Raw genomic sequence first — 25,465 nt, 5'->3', positions numbered from 1 at the left:
TGTAACAGAAAGGAATCAACATGAACCTGAAAGAGCTGCTCAGCCTTAGGCAAATATTTCATCTGAGATTTCTTAGAGTTTCTCCAAAAGGTTAAAAAAAAATGTGAGAAATAATAAGAGCCAGATGGGCCACTATGATTTTTTAATCCCCAGCCTTAAGAGTTCTAATGAAAAGCTATCAGTGATGTATAATCCTGATTTAAAACTATGTATTTGGGGGCGCCTGGTTGGCTCATTCAGTGAAGCATGAAACTCTTGATCTCTGGGTGGTGAGTCCAAGGCCCACATAAGATGTAAAGATTACTTAAAAATAAAATCTTTTTTAAAAAGTATGTATTGGGCAGCCCGGGTGGATCAGCGGTTTAGCGCCGCCTTCAGCCCAGGGCCTGATCCTGGAGACCTGGGATCAAGTGCCACATCAGGCTCCTGCTTCTCCCTCTGCCTGTGTCTCTGCCTCTCTCTCTCTCTCTCTCTCTCTCTCTCTCTCTCTGTGTCTCTCATGAATAAATAAAATCTTTAAAAATATATAGTATGTATTCTTTTTAAAAGATTTATTTATTTATTCAGAGGGAGAAAGAGAGGCAGAGACACAGGCAGAGGGAGAAGCAGGCTCCATGCAGGGAGCCCGACGTGGGACTCGATCCCAGGTCTCCAGGATCATGCCCTGAGCCAAAGGCAGCGCTAAACCGCTGCACCACCAGGGCTGCCCTATAATATGTATTTATGAGAAAACATAATCTTTACAATCAAAATGGCAGGATAAAAACTGTAGGATCTGAGGTTCTCAGGCCTTCCCTACTTTTTGTTTGTTTGTTTGTATACTATACTTTGGGGTTTTATTAATATAAATGATTCCAGGACCCAGGATCACACCCTGAACTGAAGACAGACGCTCAACTGCTGAGCCACCCAGGCATCCCATTAACACATGTTACTTAACAAGAAACAGTTGTTTCCAGGTAAACTTAGCTAACTGTCCCATAAAAATCAGAAAACCTGGGATACCTGGGTGGCTCAGCAGTCGAGCATCTGCCCTCAGCTCAGATCATGATCCCAGGGTGCTGGGATCGAGTTCCACAGCAGACTCCCCACAGGGAGCCTGCTTCTTCCTCTGCCTGTGTCTCTGCCTCTCTCTGTGTATATCTCATAAATAAATAAATAAAATCTTTGTTAAAATATTTATTTTTATTTAGAGTGGGGGAAGGGCCAGAGGGAGAGAAACCCAAGCAGACTCAGCACAGAGCTGATCCTGGGGCTCGAGGCCAGGACCAGGAGATCATGACCTGAATCCAAATCAATAGCTGAAGCCTTAACCAACTGAGCCACCCAGGAGCCCGCATGACCACCCTATTTAAAATGCTTACTTGGGATGCCTGGGTGGCTCAGCAGTTAAGCATCTGCCTTCTGCCCAGGGTATGATGCTGGAGACCTGGGATCAAGTCCTGCATCAGGATCCCTGGATGGAGCCTGCTTCTCCCTCTGCCTGTGTCTTTGCCCCTCTCTCTCTGTGTCTCTAATAAATAAATAAAATCTTTAAGAAAAAAAATGCTTACTACCCTTCTTACTACCTTCCTCTCCCCTGCCACCCTATGTCCCCAATCTCTCTCCCTTTCCTTCTACCTTTTCTTTTGCTTTCGCGTTTTGATCAGATTCATGGTTTGCTGTGTGTCTGCATCACTAAAATATAAGCTCAACTAGGGCTGGAATTGTCCCATTAACTGATATATTCCAAGTACCTAGAATTGTGCCTGGCACATGGTAGGCACCCGGTAAAGATTTGATGAAATCAGCCGGTGCTCATGCCATAGCAATTGGTAAATAATTTAAACACATCAGCTAAAAATACCCTATAAACACTATCCTTTAAAAAGCAGCCTAAGGGACACCTGGGTGGCTCAGCCGTTGAACGCCTGCCTTTGGCCCAGGGCATGATCTTGGAGTCCTGAGATCTAGTTCTACATCGGGCTCCCTGCGGGGAGCCTGTGTCTCTGACTCCCTCTCTCTCTATCTCGAATGAATGAATGAATAAATACAATCTTTAAAAAAAATTTTTTTAATCTTTTTTAAAAATTAAAAAAATAAAAAGCAGCCTAAGGATAAAAGAAACAAAGAACATTATGGGAAAAACTATTGTGGTTAGCAACCATTATAAATCTAAAATGACTGTGGTGTCTGGGTGGCCCAGTCGGACTCTTGGTTTCAGCACAGGACACGATCTCAGGGTTGTGAGATGGAGCCCCTCCTCGGGCTCCCTATTGAGCAGGAAGCTGGCTTGAGATTTTCTCTTTCTCCCTCTGCCCCTCCCTACTCTCTCTCTCATACACAAAAGAAAGAAAGAAGGAGAGAGAAAGAGAGGAGGGGGAAAGAAAGAGAAAGAAAGAAAGAAAGAAAGAAAGAAAGAAAGAAAGAAAGAAAGAAAGAAAGAAAGAAAGAAAGAAAGAAAGAAAGAAAGAAAGAAAGAAAGAGAAAGAAAGAAAGAAAGAAAGAGAGAGAAAGAAAGAGAAGAAAGGAAAGAAAGAAAGAAAGAAAGAAAGAAAGAAAGAAAGAAAGAAAGAAAAGAGAGAGAGAGAAAGAAAGAAAGAAAAGAAAGAAAGAAAGAAAGAAAGAAAGAAAGAAAGAAAGAAAGAAAGAAAGAAAGAAAGAAAAGATCAGTCTGAAGTGGTTATACACAGAATGAGAATACCCACCACCCGCTGCCCTGCCACCCATGCCCTGAATTACCAGACTAAAGGAGGCATGGCCTTGCTGGTATAGAAAATGCTGCTCCTTCACGTTCATTTCAGAGTTAAAGCTTGCTTTATTTCAGATTGTGACTTTCTCGAACCTTTGGAAATTTCTAATCAGCTCTTGGATTTCCAATGCTCGTTGTCTTAGGATGCGGCTCTCACTCGAAATGTCTTTACCTAAAATTCTCAGTTGCAGTTTCTTACAGGCTATGTTTTCCTCTTTATTGAATTCTTCTCTTGTTTTGCTGGGGTTTCTCCAACACGTCGTATCAAATCAAGTGTTATTTGTTCCAGAAAGGGAGCGCAAGCAGTAAGCTTGCTGAGTCCCTCAGCCCGTGTGTCTCTTTTGTGCATGTCTAGAATGTTGTCGAGTTTACATTCCAGGTAACTGCAATACCACAGAGGCCACTCTTTGCCACCACAACTTCCTTCGTGGGTTGCTCAAGCTCCTGTGATCCCCATCTCCCTCAACCTCCCAGTGGCTGTGAAACTGCACAAGAAGGGTGGAAGCCAGCTTTCTGAGATAGATGACGTTCTCTCTGCTTGCAAGAAGTAGTGACATTCAGTATGTGTCCGTCCAGTTATATTATGAACTCATCAGCATGTCTTGCCATGAAAGCCTACTGTGAAGACTTTTATAAAAACAAATCACCCACAGGCGCGCAAAGTTGGCAAAGCACCTGACTTTGGCTCAGGTCATGATCTTGGGGTCCTGAGATTGAGCCCCATGTCAAACTTCCCACTGGGCAGGGAGTGTGCTTCTCCCTCTCCCTCTGCACTTTCCCCCACTTGTGTTCTCTCTCTCTCTCTCTCTCAAATAAATACATAAAATCTTTTTTTAAAAATCACCCACTGATTCATCGCTGGAGAATGTCTAGATTCTTATAAAGCAAACTTGGCTAGAGCAAAGGATAAGAGAAATAGCCAGAAATGAGGACCATTGATCCTTTCCATCAACAATCAAGATGTAAAAGAGCTGTAGAAAGTCAAGCAGAGGGGGGAAAATGAGACAGAATGTCAGGGAAATGGAGAAAAATTGAGAGACAACCTGGACGTAACATTCAAGCCTCAGCTTAAAAAGTAATGAAAAAAAAAAGAGGAAAAAAAAAGTAGCCTGTTGTCTTGTAGCCATTGATAGAATCAGTACAAAGAAATTCAGTGGGAGCCTTGGAAAACAGGAATAATGAATATCGTTTTCTGAATTAAGGTAGAATCCAGTACTACTCAAAGTCTCTGGTCTTGGTGGACTTAAATGCATAAAATATCAAGCATTTATTTAATCAGAGAAGAGTTAAAACTCTCAAAAACACAAAGGACAAATCATTTCCAGAAGGCCACACTGCATCTCTTGATTCCCTGTTTGCATTTTGGGAAACAGCAGATGACCCCACATCCCTCAGACAAGGTCTTCAGAGCAATGAGGGAACAACTTGATTGGAAGCCTTCTTTCAGACTGGCTGAACTAGCAGGGGCTCTTTTATCCCTTTTTTTTTCTTCCTGGCAGAGGCCTAGGCAACCACAGGCCCACAGCACCCTCTGCTGTTGAATTGCAAAGGATGGTGCCTGGCAAGACAGCTAACGGATTCCGGTCTCTGAGCAAGCAGCAAATTACAAGAGCAGAAATTTGAAATTTGAAATTAGTTTCCATGCGAAACCTCAGGATGAGTTCATCTTGTTGGGAACAGACAGCAAAGACAAAGCAAAATAAAACTGGACAACTGAACTTTTCCAGCAAGGCAGCTTTTCAGCCTTTCCCAAGCTGAGTGGAAAACCCCAATTCACCCACACCAAAGCTCCCGAACAGGGAAAAGATGCTTTTTCTAGTGTCGTTTGTGAAGCACATGTAAAACTGTCACCATAGAGATTGAACTCAGAGTAGCAGGGAGGGGGAGAGAAGTGGGCTTAGAATTAAATAGAGGAATTTAGGAACTTATCTTCTGGACCCACCCAAAGAATAAACCCCTAGGTTTTTGGTTCCAGCATTATAATGTACGTGCATGTCCTAACAGAGGTAAAATTAGAGGCTACGTGGCAATGTTATAATGGAAGGTTTTCACTTCTATTTGTAGATTGCTTAATTGATCCTTTTTCCTTGCCAAAGGCACCAGACAGCCTTAAAATCCTTAAATGTTCCCATCTTAAAATCACTTATTTAGGGGCGCCTGGGTGGCTCAGCGGTTGAGCATCTGCCTTCAGCTCAGGTCGTGATCCCGGGGTCCTGGAATCAAGTCCCGCATCAGCCTTCCCGCAGGGAGCCTGCTTCTCCCTCTGCCTATGTCTCTGCCTTTCTATGTCTCTCATGAATAAATAAATAAAATCTTTTTTTAAAAAATCACTTATTTAACCATGAGATACTAGCTTGTAGACAAAGATATTCATCACATACATAAATTTGTGTGACCTTTTAAATTATATTAGCAGAGAGCAGCTACACAGCAGATGGTGGTTATGGCAGATGGACTGGGGAGCCAGGCTGCTAGTTCAAAAACGTGCCCTGCCATTTACCAGCTGAGTGACCTCAGGCAAGCCCCTTAACTCTTGGTGCCTCACTCTCCTCATCTATGAAATGGGGATGACAATAGGCTCTATCTCATGGTTGTTACGGGAATTGAGTGAGCTGACATCTGTAAAGTGCTATGAACAATGTCAGCCAGATAAGTGTTGGTTTGATGTTGCCATGAAAGCCTACTGTGAAGACTTTTATAAAAAGAGAGACCAATTAGACCCTCCCTGGTTTACCTGACAGGGCACCTGAGTGGCTCAGTCTGTTGGGCGTCTGCCTTCGGCTCAGGTCATGATCCCAGGGTCCTGGGATCGAGCCCCACATCAGCTCCTTGCTCAGCAGGGAGTTTGCTTCTCCCTCTCCCTCTGCCTGCTCTTCCCCCTGCTTTTGCTCTCTCTCTCTCTCTCTGTCGAATAAATAAATAAAATCTTTTTAAAAGGAAACAGTGCTTGACAATAATAAGAAGTGTGTGGTGGCACAATACCTGGGATTATAACCAGCAGAGGTTTTTATCAAGCATTCCTGCCCTGTGTTCATGATGTTTTCAACTGTGATGTCTTTGTCTTTTTTTTTTTTTTTTCTTTAGGGGAGAGAGAGAAAATTCGTGCAAGAGGGGAAAACCAGAGGGAAAGAGAATCCAGAGAGAATATTAAGCAGGTGCCATACTCAGCATGGATCTCAACATGGGGTTCGATCTTGCCACCCTGAGATCATGACCCCAGCTAAAATCAAGAGTCAGACACCTAACTGACTGAGCCACCAGGGCACCTCCTCTTTGTCACCCTCTTTCTCCTTAGGTGCAATACAAGGTTTCCCTTCTGCTAATAGGAGAAAAGTGGCCTCTTAGGGTTGGAAAAAATGGCCCAGCAGCAGTGTGAGAGGTTCATTTGGGTGAAGAGCAAAATGAGCTTCATGTCCGTCTGATTTTTCTTTTTTTTTTTTTTTTCCTCCTCGTAACACCCAGATAAAATGCACCCAAAATATATATGGTCATGGATGAATCCAGCAGCCCCTTTAAGACCCTGGTCACCGTCTGGGGCGAGGGGACAATTCGCAGCTTTAGAATTTCTATAAAGGGCTCAGTGAGGGCATCCCGGGTGGCTCAGAGGTTTAGTGCCTGCCTTCAGCCCAGAGCGTGATCCTTGGGTCCCAGGATCGAGTCCCTTGTTGGGCTCCCTGCATGGAGCCTGCTTCTCCCTCTGCCTGTGTCTCTGCCTCTCTCTGTGTGTCTCTCATGAAAAAATAAATAAAATCTTAAAAATAAAAATAAAAGGCTCAGTGAGGGCCATCTGGCTGGAAGGAAAACAGAGTTGTCAAAACACACTGGTTTTGTTTGCCTGTTCAGCACACTGCTTTATCTGAGATGGCCTGGATGCTGGGGATGGTGAGGTGCCTACACTCTGTCTGCACCCCCCCCTTACTGCCACGACTCCCCCCTGCTCCCCTCCGGCATTATCCTCTTTTACTTCACCCTGTTCTTTTCCTCTGTGACTTAACAGAGTGTATAATTTTACGTTTATTTGCTTGTCTCTTTCCTGTCTTTCTCCTCCGCGGCTGCACATGCCGTAAGCATGGTGACCGCAGCTGTGTTATTTCCCGGTGCGGCCTAGTCCTTACGACTGTGTCCAGCACACATTACCTTCTCACCAAGTAGCCGTGGAATAGACGGACAAATGAATTCTGTGGTGGCTTATTATATGCACAAGTCAACAACCACAAAAAACGAGTTTGATGAGATGAAAGGAAGACAATGTGGATTCCTCCCTTAGGTCTGAAAAACTTGGCTTTGAGGTTGGTGTCTGAGGACGGATGGGGTATTTCCCAGCACGCCTTGACAGCAGGGTACTTCTCCAGAGTTTATGAAAGGACAAAAGAGAGGGAGAGAAAGCTGTCCCCATGGGAGCCCCTTTGCTCTGGACAGAAGACCCGCTCTCCTTCCTTCAGGTTGAGAGGCTGGCCCTCTGCCGGCTGTCGTCTGCACAGAAGGTACAGACTTCTCTGGAAAAAGAGAAGGAAATTTCTCCATCACCCTTTCCCGAATAGCCTTGGTTGCCCTCCATCGAGGACACTTTAGTCACCGTCTGGATCTAGTTCAGGAAAGGAATGGGAGACACAGGAGCTTTCTGCAAGAGTTTTTCACTAGGGGTATGTTGGGCCATCTGTTTTCCCAGTGAGGCCCATGAGTTTAAGTTCCTATTAAGGAGAAGACCTGGCATTCCAGCAGAGCTTGGCTGACTCCCTGGTTTCCGCTAAGGACTGGAGGACGGGGTGGGGCGACGGGACATGCAGGCATATCGCCTCCCTGGATTCAGTCTGTCTCCTGCTCTCTCTCCCTCTCTCATCTGACATCTTTTGTTTTCCATACTAACATCACACAGGAGCCCCTCACCTGGGGACGAGCAGCACCATCCACATCTCCAGCAATTCACTGGCACTTAGGTCATAAAACTTAACAAGGAAAAGGAGCCTCTTTTATTTCTATGCCATAAAAGTGGGTTACAGCAATGTTCCTGAATACGTAATCTAGGTGTATGTAAAACTCTCACATTTTGTGCAAATACCTTTTATTCTGCTTGTAATCATTTCATGTTACTCTAACAAATGATTCAATTCATTCTGCCTTGTTTTCTGTCACCAAAGACAACCAACCCTGCATTTTCCTAATGGAGTTATCCTGAAAGTTCCTTCTTTCTTAGGATGCTGTGTTCACATCCCTATTTTCAAGTCAAGAAACGGAAGTCCAGAGAGAATCTCAGCAGGGAGACCATCCTGGTTTGTGACTGTGGTTCTGGAGCACCCCTTTCATGCTTAGAGGTGTCTGACTTTGGGTAATAAATGATACGCTTACTCTGGGTTTTGTGAGCAGAGCCCACCTGAGTGATGGCAAGCAAGGGTGGTCTCTAGGCCACTGCTCTTCATACACCCTGATGAAGCAGAAACAGAGGACTAGACGAGATGTCACACACATTCACAAGAATACTATGGGTCTTTGCTCAAATGGGTCTTTGTTGAAAGGAATCCTGCCTGAGGCCTTCCGTAAACACAGAACCTTCTGTGAGGTATCATTTCCCCATCTCCCACTAATGACTCTTTTGTATTGCATGACTTTTATACTATAGTTTTATCTTAAAACATGGCACTCACTTAACTGAGAAAAGCAAGATGCAGAGGAGTATGTTGCCATTTGTTTCAAAAGAGGGAAGATTCATGCACATCTGTGAAAAATACTACTGGAGGATACATAAGAGATTGATAACAGTGGTTGTCTCTAGCCAGGGAAATTGGGTAAGTTAGGGGCATGGTTGGAGAAACACTCTAAAAATATATTCAAAAAAATTTCTTGGGGCACCAGGCTGGCTCAGTCAGTAGAGCATGCGACTCTTGATCTCCAGGTTTTGAATTCGAGCCCCACACTGGGTGTAGAGATTACTTAAAAATAGAATCTTTAAAAAAAAAAAAAAAAAAATCTTTTTTGTAAAAAAGTCTCTGACGCCTTCCATACCCCTAGGTGGCCTACTGATGCGGCATGAATGCCTAAATTTTGCCTCCAAAATTCAGATTCCCCTATCTTTCTGCCCCACCCCCACCAGGCAGCCCAGCTCTAATCTGCCTCCTGAGGCTGAAGTCCTCAGACTGGACTCTTTTCCTGACAAAGTAGGCTGCCTTGTGACTTTTGATATTACCAGAGAGCCATCTCAGCTTCATTCTCTTTGAGAGACCAATTAGACCCTGTCATGCCCTCCTCAGGGGGTCTTGACATGAGGGAAAATGATTCCTCACCAGAGCTGTTATCGACCCAGGGGCCCAGTGTACTTACAATTAATACTCAATTTGCAAGTAAAGAGGAACAGAACATTTAGGCAATCAAAAATTAAGTGTTCTTGGGTCATCTCAGGGAACACACAAGTGGTTCTCCTACTTAACAGTTGAATGTTAAGTACTGCCATTACTGCCACTTCACTGGTGACCAAACTGAAGGTTGAAAAAGCAAAAACACTTTCCCAAGGCAAGTGACAGAACCCAGAATTTTTTTTAGTTGTATTCTTATACGGTGAAATACAACATCATGGAATAAAACAGACTATAATGAATAACTATTAAATAAACAACTATGTAACTTCCACCCAGTCCAAGAACACTGCCGGCACCCCAGAAACCACCCTCGCATCCCCATCTCGGGTCCCTTCTCCATCCTTTTCACTTCTTTCCCCCAGAGGTAAACACTATCTTTTAAAAATGAATCACTTCCTTTTTTTTATTCCTAGTTTTACCACCCATGGGTGTACAATGCTGGATCCACTCAGGTCTATGAATCTCTGATGTTCACGTTCTTAATGAGGTAATGCTTCCTGTTGTGCCATCAGTTACTGAAAGATCCATTTAAATCTTCCATCGAGCATGAATTTGTCTGTTTCTTCTTTTAGCTGTCAGTTTCTGCTTTATGTATTTTGAGGCCGTTATTAGATGCATGCAAATTTAGAACTGGTCTGTCTTCCTTTCATCACTACACTTCATCTCTACCAAGGATTCTGAAAGGCTCATGGTCTGACATGAATAATGCGACACTAGCTCTCCCTGGGTTAGTCTCCCACGGTCCCTTCCTCCATCCCTCCTCTGCCTCCGCAACAGACAGGGAGTATCCTCCTCCTTCTGCATTTGTGTGGCCTCTTGACCTATGTGCAAAGTCACCGATACTTTTTAGTTATAAAACACAGGAGGAGGAGGAAAATCAGGACAAAAAGAAAACAAAGCAATATGAATGAATTAAAGCCCTACGCAGAGCCTCCAGGCTGACTTGCCCTTCCCTCAGGCAGTTGAATTTCCACAGGAAGTACAGTTGCAGCTGCTTTAGAGAAATTAGTACACTTTATCAACATAATGCTCCCTGGCGAGGGTGATGCCTAACAGGGGCCAGATTAGAAAGCTGTTTATTCACAAATACTCCTCGCATAAACACACCAGAGAATACTGTACAAATCAGTCATATCCGTGTGGTACCGCGACCATTTCAAGTCAAACTATTTTACTGTCCAAGAGACTCTCTCTGTGGTCCTGAGAGGCCCATTCTCAATGGCAGGAGCCCCCGGGGGGTGGCAGAGTCCTCAGAGTCCTCACTCCTCAGCGCTCTGAGTGCTGATGTAGTCCTGCAGGAGTGCCTGCGCCTCTGCCCGCCCGCTCATCTTGGTGGCCTTGCCCTGGAAGCGGCCTTTCTTCCCAGCTCCTTTGCCCTCCAGGACCTCAGCCACCCTGGGGAGCAGAGAGACAGTCAGGGAGGAAGTCTTCAAGGGAAAAGCCACAGAAAAAACAAAGGCAGCCCTGAGTCTTTCCCCTAGGACTGTGGGGAGGGAAAGGAAGAGTAGATGGCTTCTAGAAACCCTTCTTAAAAATACCTGCACATGTGCACAGATACATATGTACCATGTTTATTGTAAGAGTGAGTAACTGGGGGAATAAAAAATGAACTAGTATTTGTTGTTCCAGGTATTAAAAAAAAAGAGAGAGAGAGAGAGAGTGAATAATTGGGACACAATAGAAATGTCTAGAGGGCACCTGGGTGGCTCAGGGGTTGAGCGTCTGCCTTTGGCTCAGGGCATGATCCTGGAGTCCTGGGATCAAGTCCTACATCAGGCTCTCTGCATTGAGCCTGCTTCTCCTCCCTCTTCCTATGTCTCTGCCTCTCTCTGTATCTCTCATGAATAAATAAAACTTAAAAAAAAAAAAAAAAGAAATGTCTAGAAACAGGGGCCTAGATAAATCATGGTCACCTCCAGGAAACAGGGCAAGTGCCCACTAGAGGTAAGGGGCTACAGACACAACACCCATGAGGAGCAGCAGTGAAGCAAGCTGGGGGTGAGAAGGGGGGACTGAGGCAGAGGGACAAGCCTATCCTGTCTGAAGAAGGCAGTCACCACCCATTTCCTTGCAGCTACTGCCATGTGGGAATGCAGGCCTAGTCTTGCCAGAGTGCACCTTCTTTTCCTTTCTTGAGAAAAGCTAGAACTCTTTATTACTTTTATGTACAAATCCAATTTTAAAATGTAACATAATTTTGAAGATTTAAAATAGTACACAGGCCAAACCAGTCTACAGGCCACATCTGGTTGCCTGTCAGAGAATTGTGCTTTAAATTCTTATGTTTTCCTGGGGCACCTGGGGGTAAGTCAGGTAAGTGTCTTCAGCTCAGGTCATGATCCCAGGGTCTTGGAATGGAGCCCTTCATTGGGCTCCCTGCCTGGTGGGGAGTAATCTTCTCCCTCTGTTCCTTCCCCCAACCATGTTCTCCTTCTCTCTCAAATAAGATAAATAAAATCTATATATAAATAAATAAATTAAATTAAATTAATAACTAAATTTGTTCATTCGTTTGTTCATTCATTCATTCTTATGTTTTCTTTTCAACACATATTCATCAGAGCCAGCTGGGACTCTGAAAACTCTAAACATCAAAAAGAACATAGGGCACTACACCTCCGTATTTAATTTAAAGAAAATATCAACAATAATATGAGGATAAAGAAATGCAACAAAGTTCTAATTTTTCCGTAACAACTACATCAATGCCTATTTTTACTTAGTCTCAAAATCCTAATTTTTTTCTCTAAAAAAGTTGGTCTGTGTCTCTGCCTTGCTGGTGCCCTAAGCACCTGCTTCATCTTCCTCACGATAATCCAGCACCTGAATTCATGTATCATTTACACACTTCAACTCCTAAAAGAAAAACAGAAAGCACAGGAGATTTGGAGCGAGAAAGACCTGGGTTTGAGTCTCAGTTCTGCCACTGTTCTTGTGAGATCTCAGGCACATGAGGTGCTGTCCCTTATGTGCAAAATCAGAAACGATGGCAGTGTTATATCCTGCTCAGCCCACCTCACAGGCCTGTGATGTGACTCAGAATGAGAGCGCAGATGTGGTGGCCCTTTTCCTCGGTCAAGGACTATATCCGCAGGTTAGTGCGGGCAGTCCACAGAAGATTACCTGGGGCCCAGGGTCTCCACGGCCTCAGCTGGCCCTGCCAGTAGGAAGAGCCCAGCACCTTTCTCATCGCCCACAGTTAAGAACAGGAGGGTCTCCTAGGAAGTAAGATAAGGAGATAAGCCCTGATACTTAAGAAACTGGGGTCAAACCCCCTAAACCCCACCCTCTCCTCAGTCTCAAGTTCAGGTTTTTTGCTACTAAACCATGTGTAATGTTCCTGATAAGTGATAATGCAGCCCCTATACTCTAGCCTACCAAGACCAAGATACTTTTCAAGAATGACTATGGGAACTTATATTAAACACCAAGAAGCAGGCAGAAGGCTGCTATGGCCAGGTGCTAAAGCCTTTTGTGATCTGACTCCCACCAACCTTTGCAACCTAGCCACCGCCTTCCCCCACGCACCCTGCGCCTGCCACTAGCTAAAGCTCTGTTTCCCTCTGCCTGGAGACCTCTGCTGCCTTGTCTGTCTGATGACCACTAAGCAGTCCTCCAGGGCCCCTGTCCTGAGGCCTCCCCCACTCTTTCAGGTGACGTTCTTCCACCCCCAGCACTGACCACCCTCTATTAGAAATGTTGACAAACACATTTGCCTCCAGACTTGAGTTAGCTCCTTGAAAATCAGTATACTCTACCTGGAATTATGAAGAGAGACATACATACTGTTTGGCCTGGAGCAGGGACCCTAAAAGGTGTTTTTTGGAGTAAATGCAAAAGAGAGACCTGGAAATCACGAAGTTGCAGACTGTCAGGATGGGCAGAGGCACTCGAAGCCAGAGGCAAAGGAAAATGGAAGCGACAGCCTTCAAATGGCCTACACATCACTTGTAAAACCAGGCTTTCAGCACACATAAATCTGCGTGGCTTGGAGGAGTTCCAGCTCTGATATGAGGAGCTCAGAAGCTAGTAAATGTTCTAGCCAGAAAGGTCAATATCATAGATCTAAGTCAGCACCTAAAACAGTGCTTGGCTCACAGCTACTGCTAAAAAAACAGTACTGAATTTCAATTCCCTGCTCTTCATGTATTCATGTGTATTCAGCTGAGCTAATGCCCCTCACTTAGATTTCTACTCAAGGTGGACGGAGAATCTCATGCTCCTCTTACCTCTGACCCAATCTCATTGGCGATGATATTCATGAACTCAGAATCACCCTCCTTCCTACAACAAAGGACACAGACGTGAGATCCAGCTCAAAGTGGGACTGGGAAACCACTCCTCCTCCTAAGGTCAGCCTTGCTGCTGTCTGTGCAAAGTCCCAGACTCCCTCAGCCAAGACAGACAGTGCTGGCCAAGAGCCAGCAACGTGTTCTCCTCAGCAGTTTATTATTTTTTTTAAGACTTTTATTTATTTATTCATAGAGACACAAAGAGAGAGAGAGAGAGAGAGAGAGGCAGAGACACAGGCAGAGGGAGAAGCAGGCTCCACGCAGGGAGCCCGACGTGGGTCTCGATCCCGGGCCTCCAAGATCACACCCCAGGCTGCAGGCGGCGCTAAACCGCTGCGCCACAGGGGCTGCCCCCTCCTCAGCAGTTTAAAGCATGCTTTGCATCTGTGTGTGCCTCTCCTAAACAAGATCAGCCAGGTAAGGAGAGATCTGGTAGATGGTGAAGGAGGTAAGGAAAGGTGATGATGAAAGTTATAGTTCACAGCGTTGCCGTGAAAATGCTCTGATCAAACCCAGGAAATCTGGAATCTGAAGGTAACACATCTCCTGGGGTCTGCTCGGCCTTGGGAAATCAGCGAGCAACCTGTCTCCTACTATGCACCACACACAGCGGAGAGGCTGAACCCCAAACCCAACACTCCCACACCCTGTCTCTCACCTATGTAACGTGACCACACCTCCCCAGTCCGGGCTGTTCCGAAGGCTGTGGGCGACGTGCACGGCCAGGTCTCTGAGTAGATTCAGGTTGTTCTGAAATGGACGCCATAGTTCAGAAGATCGAAGGACTAACAGGAGAGTTCACCATCTTCCCACCACTTGGCCCTCCCATCACTTCCCGCCCTGATGAACAACACAGCTGGTTGGGCAAAGGGGTTGGGTCTGGGGAACCTATTCTAGGCACAGCCCATGCCCTCTCCATTCTCTGTGGAATATATCACCTTCTGCAAGAGCTTGGTAGAGTTCTGTAGCTTCTTCACTGCTTCTACGTGATCCTCCACTCCACATCTGCAAGAGAAAGGTGTGTGATCACCTGCCCAGCTTCCCAAACTGCTTTTGGTGTGGGCGTCAATCCATAATGCCTTTCTTGATAGTTTATCTCCCTCCAGATGAGGACCTGGGCACATTCCAAAAGGACTGAGGAAGAGGATATAAAAGAATAAACCATTTTGTGTGGGTCTGACTACCTCTCCAAAGCGCTTTACCATTTATGATTGTATCTTACCCCACTGAGCTAAGAGATTACTGTCTCTCCTCCAGGTAGGGAAGCTGAGCTTGGGGTGTCCAGGAACTAAGACAGGGGGCAGCAGAAGGGGGCATACTTAAGTAGTGCAGTGAGTGCTTTTTCAGTTCCATGGCTTCTCTCCATCCACTTCAGCACCCGGTTCCCAGCCAGAAATGCCAGGTTGGTTTTGTTCTTTTTCCCCTTTTCAATGCCCAGAATTTTAATAACCTATATGAGACAAGGGGGCATATGCATGAACCTCAGTGAGTGCTAGGCCTGAGTGAGGGCAGGCAATCCCTAGACCTGCCGCCCGCCCCCCCCCGCCAGCTCGGAAACAATATTTTAGTATATGTGCTGCCGAAGCGAGCACGAGCTCGGAAACAATAAAGGAGCGACTTCACCTAGGCTGCCTCCACTGTCCCCTTCGATCACTCCCAGATCGTGGTGATCCCCACTTCCCTAGTACCCTCTCTCCCAAACACTCAGGAGCCCTTCTTCACCTACCTGAAGGTCACTGAGATTGCTCACATGGGTCCCACAGCACATGTTGGCATCAACATTCTCAATGGTGACAACTCGAATGGGCCCCGCATGATCATCTGGCAAACCTCGGCCCCTCACCTGGAACATGGTGGAGGGAGAAGGGCTGGCTGTCTGAATTCTGATGAGGGTCTCACAGAGGGCCATTCTATAGAAGCCACCAGACTGTCTCTCCCTCACCTGCTCCACCTCAGGGTCATCCAGGCTCAGCTCCCGCACATTCACAGGCAGCCGGTCCCTGATTTTTTCATTGACGCTCTGCTCAATGGCGGCCACTTGCTCTATGGTCACAGAGGGGCTGTCCAATTCAATCACACTCCGGAGTCGCCCTAACTCCCTGCCGGAAGAAGTAGAGTAGTCACAAGATGCTGATGATGACAACAATAACATAAGACATTTGTATAAATTAACCGTATTTAATGCTCACAGGAATCCTGTAAGGTAAAGACTGTCATTTTTTTTTCATGAGTGAGGGGCAGGAAGGAATGTGAGCAAGATCATGTAGCCACAATTCACCCCCTGGGTCTCTAGGCTCCCAACTCCATGTTCCTTGCTTCTCCCATTCTCATGTTTCCCCTGAGACACACCCCATCCTAAGGTCACCCACCCCATCCTAAGGGGAACAGAACACAGCAGAGTTTGAACACTACCCTTTCTTTTCTCCTCCTACTCCCTGACCCATTACTGGGAAAGGAGCTGGTAGTTAGAGACCTGTGACCTACGGTTAGTCTTAAGCCCCCTGCTCACCATGATGTAGTCTTCAACCCAAACAGATGGTCCGCAACTGCTGTGATGAGATGCTGCCCTGAGCAGAGACAGGGAAGAGTGAGCGGTGCTGCCAGCCTCATATTCCCACAATATCATCATAGACATTCTTCCCATTGAAGACCTACTGGGGAACTGGCTAGTAACTCTTGACAGATATTTTATTGAAAATCCTCATCTGGGGCACCTGGATGGCTCAGTCAGTTAAGCATCTAACCCTTGATTTCCACTCAGGTCATGATCTTTGGATCATGGGATTGAGCCCCATAGCCAGCTCTGCTGTACATGGAATCTGCTTAAGATTCTCTCTCTAAAAAAAAAAAAAAAAATTCTCTCTCTGCCCCCTGCCCCTTCCCTTCTCGCACACTCATGCACTTTCTCTCGCCCTCTAAATAAATAAATAAATAAATAAATAAATAAATAAATAAAATCCTCATGAGACCTCTACGAAAAGCTTTATGATGCCATTTCACAAATGACCTATCTCAGTGGTCTGGGGTAAAGACAATGAGAGCTGGGGCCAGGATGATCGTACTGACAGTGGAAGGAAGTGGAAGTGGAGAGGTATTTTTAGAAGATAAGTTGACAGGACTTCGTGACTGGCTATCCCGAAAGAGGTGTCTGTCCTGACTTTCAGGATTTGAGTAACTAGGTAGATGCTAATTGAAGATCAGGTCTGGAGGAGCCTTTTTAAGTCCATTTTGGACATACTGAATTTAAGAAGCCCAGGAGAGGGATCCCTGGGTGGCGCAGCGGTTTGGCGCCTGCCTTTGGCCCAGGGCGTGATCCTGGAGACCCGGGATCGAATCCCACATCAGGCTCCCGGTGCATGGAGCCTGCTTCTCCCTCTGCCTGTGTCTCTGCCTCTCTCTCTCTCTCTCTGTGACTATCATAAAAAATAAATAAATATAAAAAAAAAATAAGAAGAAGAAGCCCAGGAGATATCCAGATAAAAATAACAAGTGGGGGGCACCTGGGTGGCTCAGTCAGTTGAATGTCTGCCTTTGACTCAGGTCATGATCCTGGAGTCCTGGGATTGAGCCCCACATCAGGCTTCCTGCTCAGCAGAGAGTCTGCTTCTCCCTCTGCCCCTCAACCTGCTGGTGCTATCTCTCTCTTTCTCTCAAATTAAAAAAAAAAAAATTATTAAAAAAAAAGATAACAAGTGGGAAGTTGGTAATACTCAAATCCAGCAGTGATTCTAATACTCTTGTGTTCACATTGTTTTTATACCATTTATACCATTTATATACCATTTATCATATTGAATTGAATTGGAGCTGATTCTAAATGTTGGTCCTTTCCAAAAGTTTTAACTCCTAAAGAACCCAAACCACATCTCAATCACCATGGTACCCACATGTGCAGCAACTGCCTCTCCCTCAGGTCCCCCAGGCCACCTTGCCTACCTGAATGCTGCTGCATATGGTCAAACCGCCGCTCCCAGTCCACCCGGACCTGGACTTCGGTACCAGGGGCCAGGGGTGTCTGTGTGAAATGATCAGCCTGGGCCCCTCGGCGGGTTACTCGCAGCACAGAGATGCCATTGATTGTACCATGGTCATCAGGCTGGGGAAAGAATTAAAGCTAATCAGTGGTGGGAGGCAAAACTCATCTTAACTCCTAGATACAAAGACCCTCTAGGGAAACTGAGAAACACACCAGTAATTTAAGATTCCCTAAGGGAAAAGAGGCAATGGCAAGTGAGGTAGTCTACTCTGTTCTGTGAGAGACTGTTCTCACTCTGAACACCCATATATATAGTTCTTCAGAAAAAATAACAGAATTGAGACAAAGTTGTAACTACAACAACGAAGATTTTAGTAAAACCCAAAAAACCTTGTCATTCTCATTGCCTTAATTTAGATTCTTATCTTTCAATAGTTTTTTAAATGTTTTGAATTTTCCTCTGCTCCATCCTCCTCACTCCTACTAGAATTAGATTAAAAAAGATTCACTCATTTTAGGGATGCCTAGGTGGCTCGGTCGGTGGAGCATGTGACTCTTGATCTCAGGGTCTTGAATTCAAGCCCCACATGGGGTGTAGAGATTACTTTAAAAAAAAAACAAAACCACTCGTTCATTTAAAAAAATACCTAGTGCCAACTGCTTACAAGACACTGCAAACAAGAAAACTAAGCAAACAAGACAAGGTCCCTCAAGGAACTTAAGAGTCTGGAAAAGAATACAGACACACACAAGTCATTGCAATAGGATCTGCAACACGCCACAATGTAAAAAAGTATAATGCTCTAGAGGAGCTCTGAGGAAAGAGACCTAATAGTCTCAGGGAATCAGGGAAGACTTCCTGAAAGAAATGATTTATAAAGTGAGTCCTATAGTTGCCTGAGGCCACAGGTTTTCCTTCAGCAGAAAATGATGATGATGTGGATATGAAATAGAAACTTCCTCACTATCAAGTTTACTAAACATGTTCTCTTGTGTCGCTTCTTTGCCTAAGTACACTCCATGGCTCACCATAGCTTCTTTTCTTTTTTTTTTTTTTTTTTTCTTTTTTGAGAGAAAGAGAGCAAGCACAAGCAGAAGGGACAGACGGAGACAGAATCTCAAGCAGAACGATGCCTGGGTGGTTCCAGTGGTTTAGCGCCTGCCTTCGGCCCAGGGTGTGATCGAGTCCCACACTGGGCTCTCTGCATGGAGCTTGCTTCTCCCTCTGCCTGTCTCTCTCTCTCTCTCTGTGTGTCTCTCACGAATAAATAAATGAAATATTAAAAAAAAAAAAAAAAAGAATCTCGGGCAGCCCTGGTGGCTCAACAGTTTAGTGCCGCCTTCAGCCCAGGGTGTGATCCTGGAGACCCAGGATCAAGTCCCATGTCAGGCTCCCTGCACAAAGCCTGCTTCTCCCTCTGCCTGTGTCTCTGCCTCTATCTCTCTCTCTCTATGTCTCTCATGAATAAATAAATAAAATAAAAAAAAAAAAAAAAAAGAATCTCAAGCAGACTCTGCACTGAGTGTGGAGCCCAACACAGGGCTCAATCCCACAACCCCGAGATCATGACCTGAGCCAAAACCAAGAGTCCAACACTTAACTGACTGAGCCACCCAGGCGCCCCTCACCACAACTTCTTGAATGAAGTCCACAAAGCTTAAAACATCCTCCAAGTCTCTGTGAACGGGCTCCAACTTACCTTTCCAAGGTCATCTCCAGCCTGCCATTAACACACACCATAGGCTCCAACTACAGTGGACCATTTGAAGTTAACTAAACTTGTCAGATCCTTCAGGTTTCCCTGCCTTGTGCTATTATCGCTGCTGGAAAAGCCTCTCCAGTAATGCCCACCTTTCTGCTTTTGTTACCCTCCTTTCTCGTATGCACAATGGACTTTGTTCCTATCCAATCCCGGCATAAATAACTCTGTCTTCTGCTGTGCTTCTTCAGGGGAACCTTTTCCAGGCCCTGGCAAATACCCTAAACTAATTTCTAATCCCTCTGCACTTGCTGTTCTCGATGTCTAGAATACTTTCCCCTTCCCTACCAGCTCCATTAAATAATTGCAGTGGCTTACCCCTTAAATTCGTCAGGTCTCTACGGAAATAACCTGCCCCCTACCTAGGAGAACATCCCATCAACTGTCTCTCCCTCAAACTTTAATTTTCTTTACAGCACTCACTGTACCGGGCATTCTATTTTATCTATTCACCATTTTGTCTGTCTTCCCCGATAAGTATTCTACGTACGGACAGATGCTGCCTTGTTCACTCCTTATCCTTAGCCCCTAGAATAAGTACCCAACGTATGTTATGGCACGATAAACATCTCTTGGGTGAACAAATGACCCGGCTTGAACTAACTTCCACCTGCATTCATCACGGCTGGGGCGGAGGAGCAGGAGGGCATTTCCCACCTGAGCAGAAAGGAATAAGGGGCTTCCCGGGAGAGGATCGGGTGAGGCAAGGGCCTGGTACCTGTCCCCCGCCCTCGGGGAAAAGCAGCGTGTCTTCCAGCACCACTTGGAAGCCACTCAGCACTTCCTTCTTGCCGTTGCTTCCTTCGGTCTCCAACTCCGCGGGACGGCAGGAGACCACTGTGGTGGTGAACTGCAGGGAGCAACGGAGATTAAGTCCGACCTCAAACCTAAGGCCACCGGGACTGACTCTCTCTCGGCACCTCCTCCCCGCGGCGCCCTCCGCCCGCCAGCCGCAGGTCCCCTCGCCCAGCCGGCCGCACCTCGCGGGCGTAGCTGTCTCGCTGACACCGGAACGCCATCGCCGCTGTTTCCCGGGACGCCGGGACCCGCGCACGCTGGACCGCCCGCGGAGCGACGGAGAGCCGCAGGGGACAATATTCACTGCGCGAGGGTCTCCGCGCAGAAGCACGAGGGCAAAGGATGGGGTGTGGCTTGGACAAACTTACTGCAAACGCGATTTGAGATTTGCGATCCTGCGGAAGTTCCCGGGTGCCTAGCAACCGAAGAGTTTGGAAAGGACCGGAAAACAAAAATAAAACTGCTAGCGGCCTGAACTTGTCAAGGCAGTCCATTTAGCCCCGCACAATCTCAGCTGGGGAGAGGGGAGGACGGTACTGATTTGGATACAAGGCAGCGCTGGCCAGTGGAAATTAGTGCAAACCCCGTATGCTGATACTGTTGAAATCAACAGATCCAGAATATTATGTCATTGTGTGATAACAAGTGTAAAAATAAGTGAGATTTTTTCGGCACAAAATTTTCGAAAGCTGATGTGTATTTTGCACTTATAGCACATCTCAGCTTGCACTAGCCACATCTCAGTACTCAATAATCACATGCACTCAATAATCATAGGTGATTAGTGCTACTTAAATGGACAGTATAGATAAGAAACGCTAACAAAGTTACAAACTGCAATCAGTACCTTACAACGTTAAACGGATTAGATGTTAAAATTAACTTTCTGCTCTCTTAAATCAGCTAATAATAAAGCTTGAAGACTCCAGGTGCTTCAAAATTCAGGATTTTTCAGATTTTAGGCAGTAATGCAGAGCATACCCCGTGTGTTATATAACACACTCCATTTGGAACTCTGGAGCAACATCATGTCATCAAACACATCATTTATGCTGAGAAATGCACTACATGGAATAAACATACTATAAGTAGCTCCACATCATTTTAAGTAAGGTTTTGCTGCCAAATGAGTTTTGCTGTCAGTTTTTTAAAGTGGGTTTTCAGAACTCTTTGGTTTTCAGAACTGTGGGTAAGAGGGATATATGCTATAAAAGTTCAAGTCCCAACTCTGCCACTTATTGTGACCTGTTCAATCACCTATGAAGAAAATACCTGATTATAAGATTAATATGAGGTTCAATTTTTTTTTCTTAATTTTATTTATTTATTCATGAGAGACACAAAGAAAGAGACACAGGCAGAGGGAGAAGCAGACTCCCTGCAGGGAGCCTGAGGTGGGACTCAATCCCAGGACCCCTGGATCATGCCCTGAGCCAAGGCCAATGCTCAACAACTGAGCCACCCAAGCGTCCCAAAATTCAAAAAATTTTAATGAGATAACTAGAAAGATTTCATAAATTGTCAAGCACAATATGAATACAGCTTTGTATTCTCCAATTTTGTTTAAAGTTTAAGAACTAATGTTAACAGCAAAATGAGCCAAAGATATGGACAGAGCACCTTAAAAGAAATATCAGTCACTGATAAAAAATAAACAATGAACAATCATAGTTAAAAGTAAATTAAATCAGGTGCAATTTGTTATCCTCACAAATGTCTACAAAGTTTTGGAGAATGGAGCACTCTGTTGGTGGCCGCAGGAAGCTGTCCAATTTCATCTAAGAGCAACTTGGCAACAGCTATCAAAATGTTTAAATGTATCTACTCTTTGACTTGGCAATTCCACTTCTAGAAATCTACCCTACAGGTATTTTTGCCAAATATGTAACCATATTTAAATGTTCATTGCAGTACTGTTTGAAAATTGAAAAAAAATGGGAAAAATCACCACCAACAATCTAAATGTCCCTCAATATGGGATTCCTGAGTGGCGCAGTGGTTTAGCGCCTGCCCTTGGCCCAGGGCATGATCCTGGAGACCCAGGATTGAATCCCACGTCGGGCTCCCAGCGCATGGAGCCTGCTTCTGCCTCTCTCTCTCTCTCTCTGTGTGTGTGACTATCATAAATAAATAAAAATTTAAAAATTAAAATTAAAAAAATAAATGTCCCTCAATAAGGAATCAGTTAAATTATGGAAAATAGGGACACCTGGGTGGCACAGCAGTTGAGCGCCTGCCTTTGGCTCAGGGTGTGATCCTGGAGTCCGGGATTGAGTCCTGCATCCGGCTCCCTGCGTGGAGCCTGCTTCTCCCTCTGCCTGTGTCTCTGCCTCTCTCTCTGTGTGTCTCATGAATAAATAAATAAATATATTTTTTTAATTATGGAAAATATATTCAATTGAATACCATGTAGCCATGAAAAAGATTTAGACCTGTGTATACTAATTTGGAAAGAACCCCAAGGCAATCCCTGGGTGGCTCAGCAGTTAAGCACCTGCCTTCGGCCCAGGGTGTGATCCTAGAGTCCGGGTTTGAGTCCCGCATCGGGATCCCTGCGTGGAGCCTGGTTCTCCCTCTGCCTGTGTCTCTGCCTCTCTCTCTCTCTGTGCATCTTTCATGAATAAATAAATAAAACCTTTAAAAAAAAAACCCAAGATATATTAAGTAAAAAAAAGCAGGGCTCAAAATGTACATAGTATGATTCCAATTGTGTACACACACTGCATTTGCTTATGTTTATTAAATTTTAATATATACTATATATAAGTAATATACAAAACTATATGTTTGTATATGTATTGTATATTGCTTTACTTTTTTTTTTACAAAAAAAATATTTTAATTGCTTTGTAATTGGCATAATTGGCACAGATGGTACAACTCATTTTTTTTAAGATTTTATTTATTTATTCATGACAGACACAGAGAGAGGCAGAGACACAGCAGAGGGGAGAAGCAGACTCCTTGCAGGGAAACTGATGCGGGACTTGATCCCCGAACCCAGGATCACACCCTGAGCTGAAGACTGAGCCACCAGTTGTCCCTAGATGGTACAATTCAAAGGCACATTTTTATTTAATACACTTTGAAACATCATGTTATAATTCTGATTGAAACAGTAATCATAATGGTTTTAAGTTTTACAAAATTACATGCAGCAGCAGCTGGTTCTGAAAGTTGTTTCATGAAATTAAAGATTGGGGCTTGAATAAAGAAAAACATCTAGAACATAAGGCAGAGTAAAGTCATCTACTATGAATATCTGAGGATTGTGCTTTCTGGTTTTTGAAGATCTTGCTACTTTATTAACAATCAAGAAGTTACAAAATTCTGGCTTATCAATGTAGCAGGGGAAGGGAGGCTATATAGATGTGCCTGGAAAATGTTTGGCAGGGATGGGAACCTCAAAGCCAGACCTCATTGAAACTGTGAACCTGAACTGGCCTTGAAGGAATTTCTGGGGAGCTATGAGATTCATTGGTCTTTGGTAAGAAATCACCATTAAAAGGATTATGGTAGAGAAGAAATCATAGCATTGAATTCTCATCACAGGAGAGCCCAAGGGAGAAAAGCTCAGAGCTTTCACTTTGGTGATTATAGGCATCAGTGGCCACATTTTAACCTGGGGAAGGCATTCATGGGGTGGTTGGTGTTCCTGGGCATGATTCAAAACTAAATTTAGGAACACCTGGGTGGCTCAGTGGTTAAGTGTCTGCCTTTGGCTCAGGTCATGATCCTGGAGTCCTGGGATCGAGTCCCACATCGATGGAGCCTGCTTCTCCCTCTGCCTATGTCTCTGGCCTCTCTCTCTCTCATGTCTCTCATGAATAAATAAACAAAATCTTAAAAAAAAAACAAAAACTAAACTTAATTCCTGGCTACTGATTTGATATCTGTTCTGTGGGAATGTCTGGATTTCTGAAATCCAATCCAAAGCCACTACCTGAAGTGAGCTTCTTATGTCAGACCCTAAGTACAGATGGTTTCTATCAACATATATAGGCATTGGCGTACTCTCTCCAGGTCACAAGGAGCATGGTTGTGCTGTAACACAGGGGATATCAAAATGGAGCGTGTGGTTAGTCTTCCTGGATGGGCCCACCGGCCGTGAGCCACTGCTGGTTCCCTACTGAGCAGATGAAGTAGATCCTGCTTCAACTGCATGTTGGAAGTCCATGGACATGCCCATACTTAGCTCTACCTGCTTAGTAGGGTTCAGCTTTTTACACAGCTCCTCTTGGAGAGATAGTAACACCTGGAAGTCCGCATTTGGTCCTTGACTGAGATCATATCCAAAGCTTCGTATGGTCATCAGCTCCACGAATTCTAAGCTGGGGCACTTGGCATTCATGTGTTCCACTATAGCTACTGTCTCTGAAGGTAGAAGGCCACGTTTACTCTGCTCTCCACTGGTGTTAACCTGGTGTTAACCTGTTAATTTTTTTTCAAGATTTTATTTATTTATTTAAGAGAGAGAAAGAGAGAGCATGAGCGGGAAGGGGGGGCAGAGGGAGAGGAAAAGCAGACTCCCTGCTGAGCAGGGAGCCTGATGTGGGACTCAATCTCAGGACCCTGGGATCATGACCTGAGCCGAAGGCAGACACCTAATGGACTGAGCCACCCAGGCATCCCTGCTTTACATATTAGATAACTATATAATACAATATAATTATATAAGGTATAGGTATTAATGGAATTTATAATGTGTAGAGTGTATATACATATACATAGAAATTTATCAGAGAAACTGTTAACAGTGATTTCCTCTATTGAGGGAATACACATTCTACTTTAAATTTTATACCCTTCGGAGCACCTGGGTGTCTCAATCAGTTGGCCTTCCACTTGGGTCATTATCTTGCAGTCCTGGGACCCAGCCCCACATTGGGCTCCCTGCTCAGCAGGAAGTCTGCTTCTCCCTCTCCCTCTGCCCCTCCACCCCCAATTCATATGCACATGCTCGCTCTCTCTCTCAAATAAATAAAATCTTCCCAAAAAACTTTAATAAATTCTATACTCTTCTATACTATTTTGTTAAACTATGTCTCTATATTACCATTATAACCTTTAAAGTTCAATTATTTAAACAAACCTCAGTATTTTACCATGAGTTCAAGGGCAAAGTCTGGGTATGGCATTTTGTTTAAGGCACTCAAAAAATGTTTATGGATGAATGGGGTAGCTAACAAATAGAAGAGTAAACAGACGAAGGCATTATTAACTAATATAACAATCAGCTTTGAACATATAAAGAAATTTCTGAAGAATGTAGAAAACTGAGGTAGGTTTCTGGCTAGTTCTAGGGATGGCAGTACATACACAGTTCTAGGGGTGGCAATATAGCAAAAGGCTGGTTATGGTCTGAGAAACAGGAGTACTGATATGAATATGGGGAAATCCCCCAGCTTGTTACAAGCCTGCTTCCAACATCTTTCTGCTTCCAATCTCAACAATGAGGACAGGACCTGTGACACCCACCCCTCCCCTTGAGAGGAACAATAGAGGTAGAAAAGGTTTGCCTTCAAGTAGAAGAAGTGCAAGAAGGAAATAAGACAGAA

At 44.8% G+C, this 25,465-nt stretch overlaps 1 protein-coding gene across 5 annotated transcripts; it reads right to left on the bottom strand.

The window, feature by feature from the left end:
* Positions 1–9,240: 9,240 nt before the first annotated feature.
* On the bottom strand, positions 9,241–20,249 carry AARSD1 (alanyl-tRNA synthetase domain containing 1). 5 transcript variants are annotated; one of them, XM_025440869.3, is made up of 12 exons: positions 20,090–20,249; positions 19,828–19,959; positions 17,310–17,469; positions 15,883–15,940; positions 15,316–15,472; positions 15,100–15,216; positions 14,693–14,823; positions 14,312–14,378; positions 14,032–14,123; positions 13,311–13,365; positions 12,205–12,299; positions 9,241–10,476 (listed from the first exon to the last, which is right to left on the bottom strand). In XM_025440869.3, exons 1-12 carry the CDS (start codon positions 20,126–20,128, stop codon positions 10,341–10,343), a joined length of 1,239 nt encoding a protein of 412 aa, XP_025296654.1. In that variant the 5' UTR covers positions 20,129–20,249; the 3' UTR covers positions 9,241–10,340. The 5 variants fall into 5 exon arrangements, with proteins under 5 accessions (XP_025296654.1, XP_048970631.1, XP_025296656.1 ...); XM_049114673.1 differs by lacking the exon at positions 9,241–10,476 and adding an exon at positions 11,735–11,937; XM_049114674.1 differs by lacking the exon at positions 12,205–12,299.
* Positions 20,250–25,465: the final 5,216 nt, after the last annotated feature.

Source organism: Canis lupus, chromosome 9 (assembly GCF_003254725.2).
Source record: "Canis lupus dingo isolate Sandy chromosome 9, ASM325472v2, whole genome shotgun sequence".
Lineage (NCBI taxonomy): Eukaryota > Metazoa > Chordata > Mammalia > Carnivora > Canidae > Canis > Canis lupus.
The sequence above is the reverse complement of the archived record's forward strand: the minus strand, read 5'-3'. Positions and strand labels throughout refer to the sequence as shown.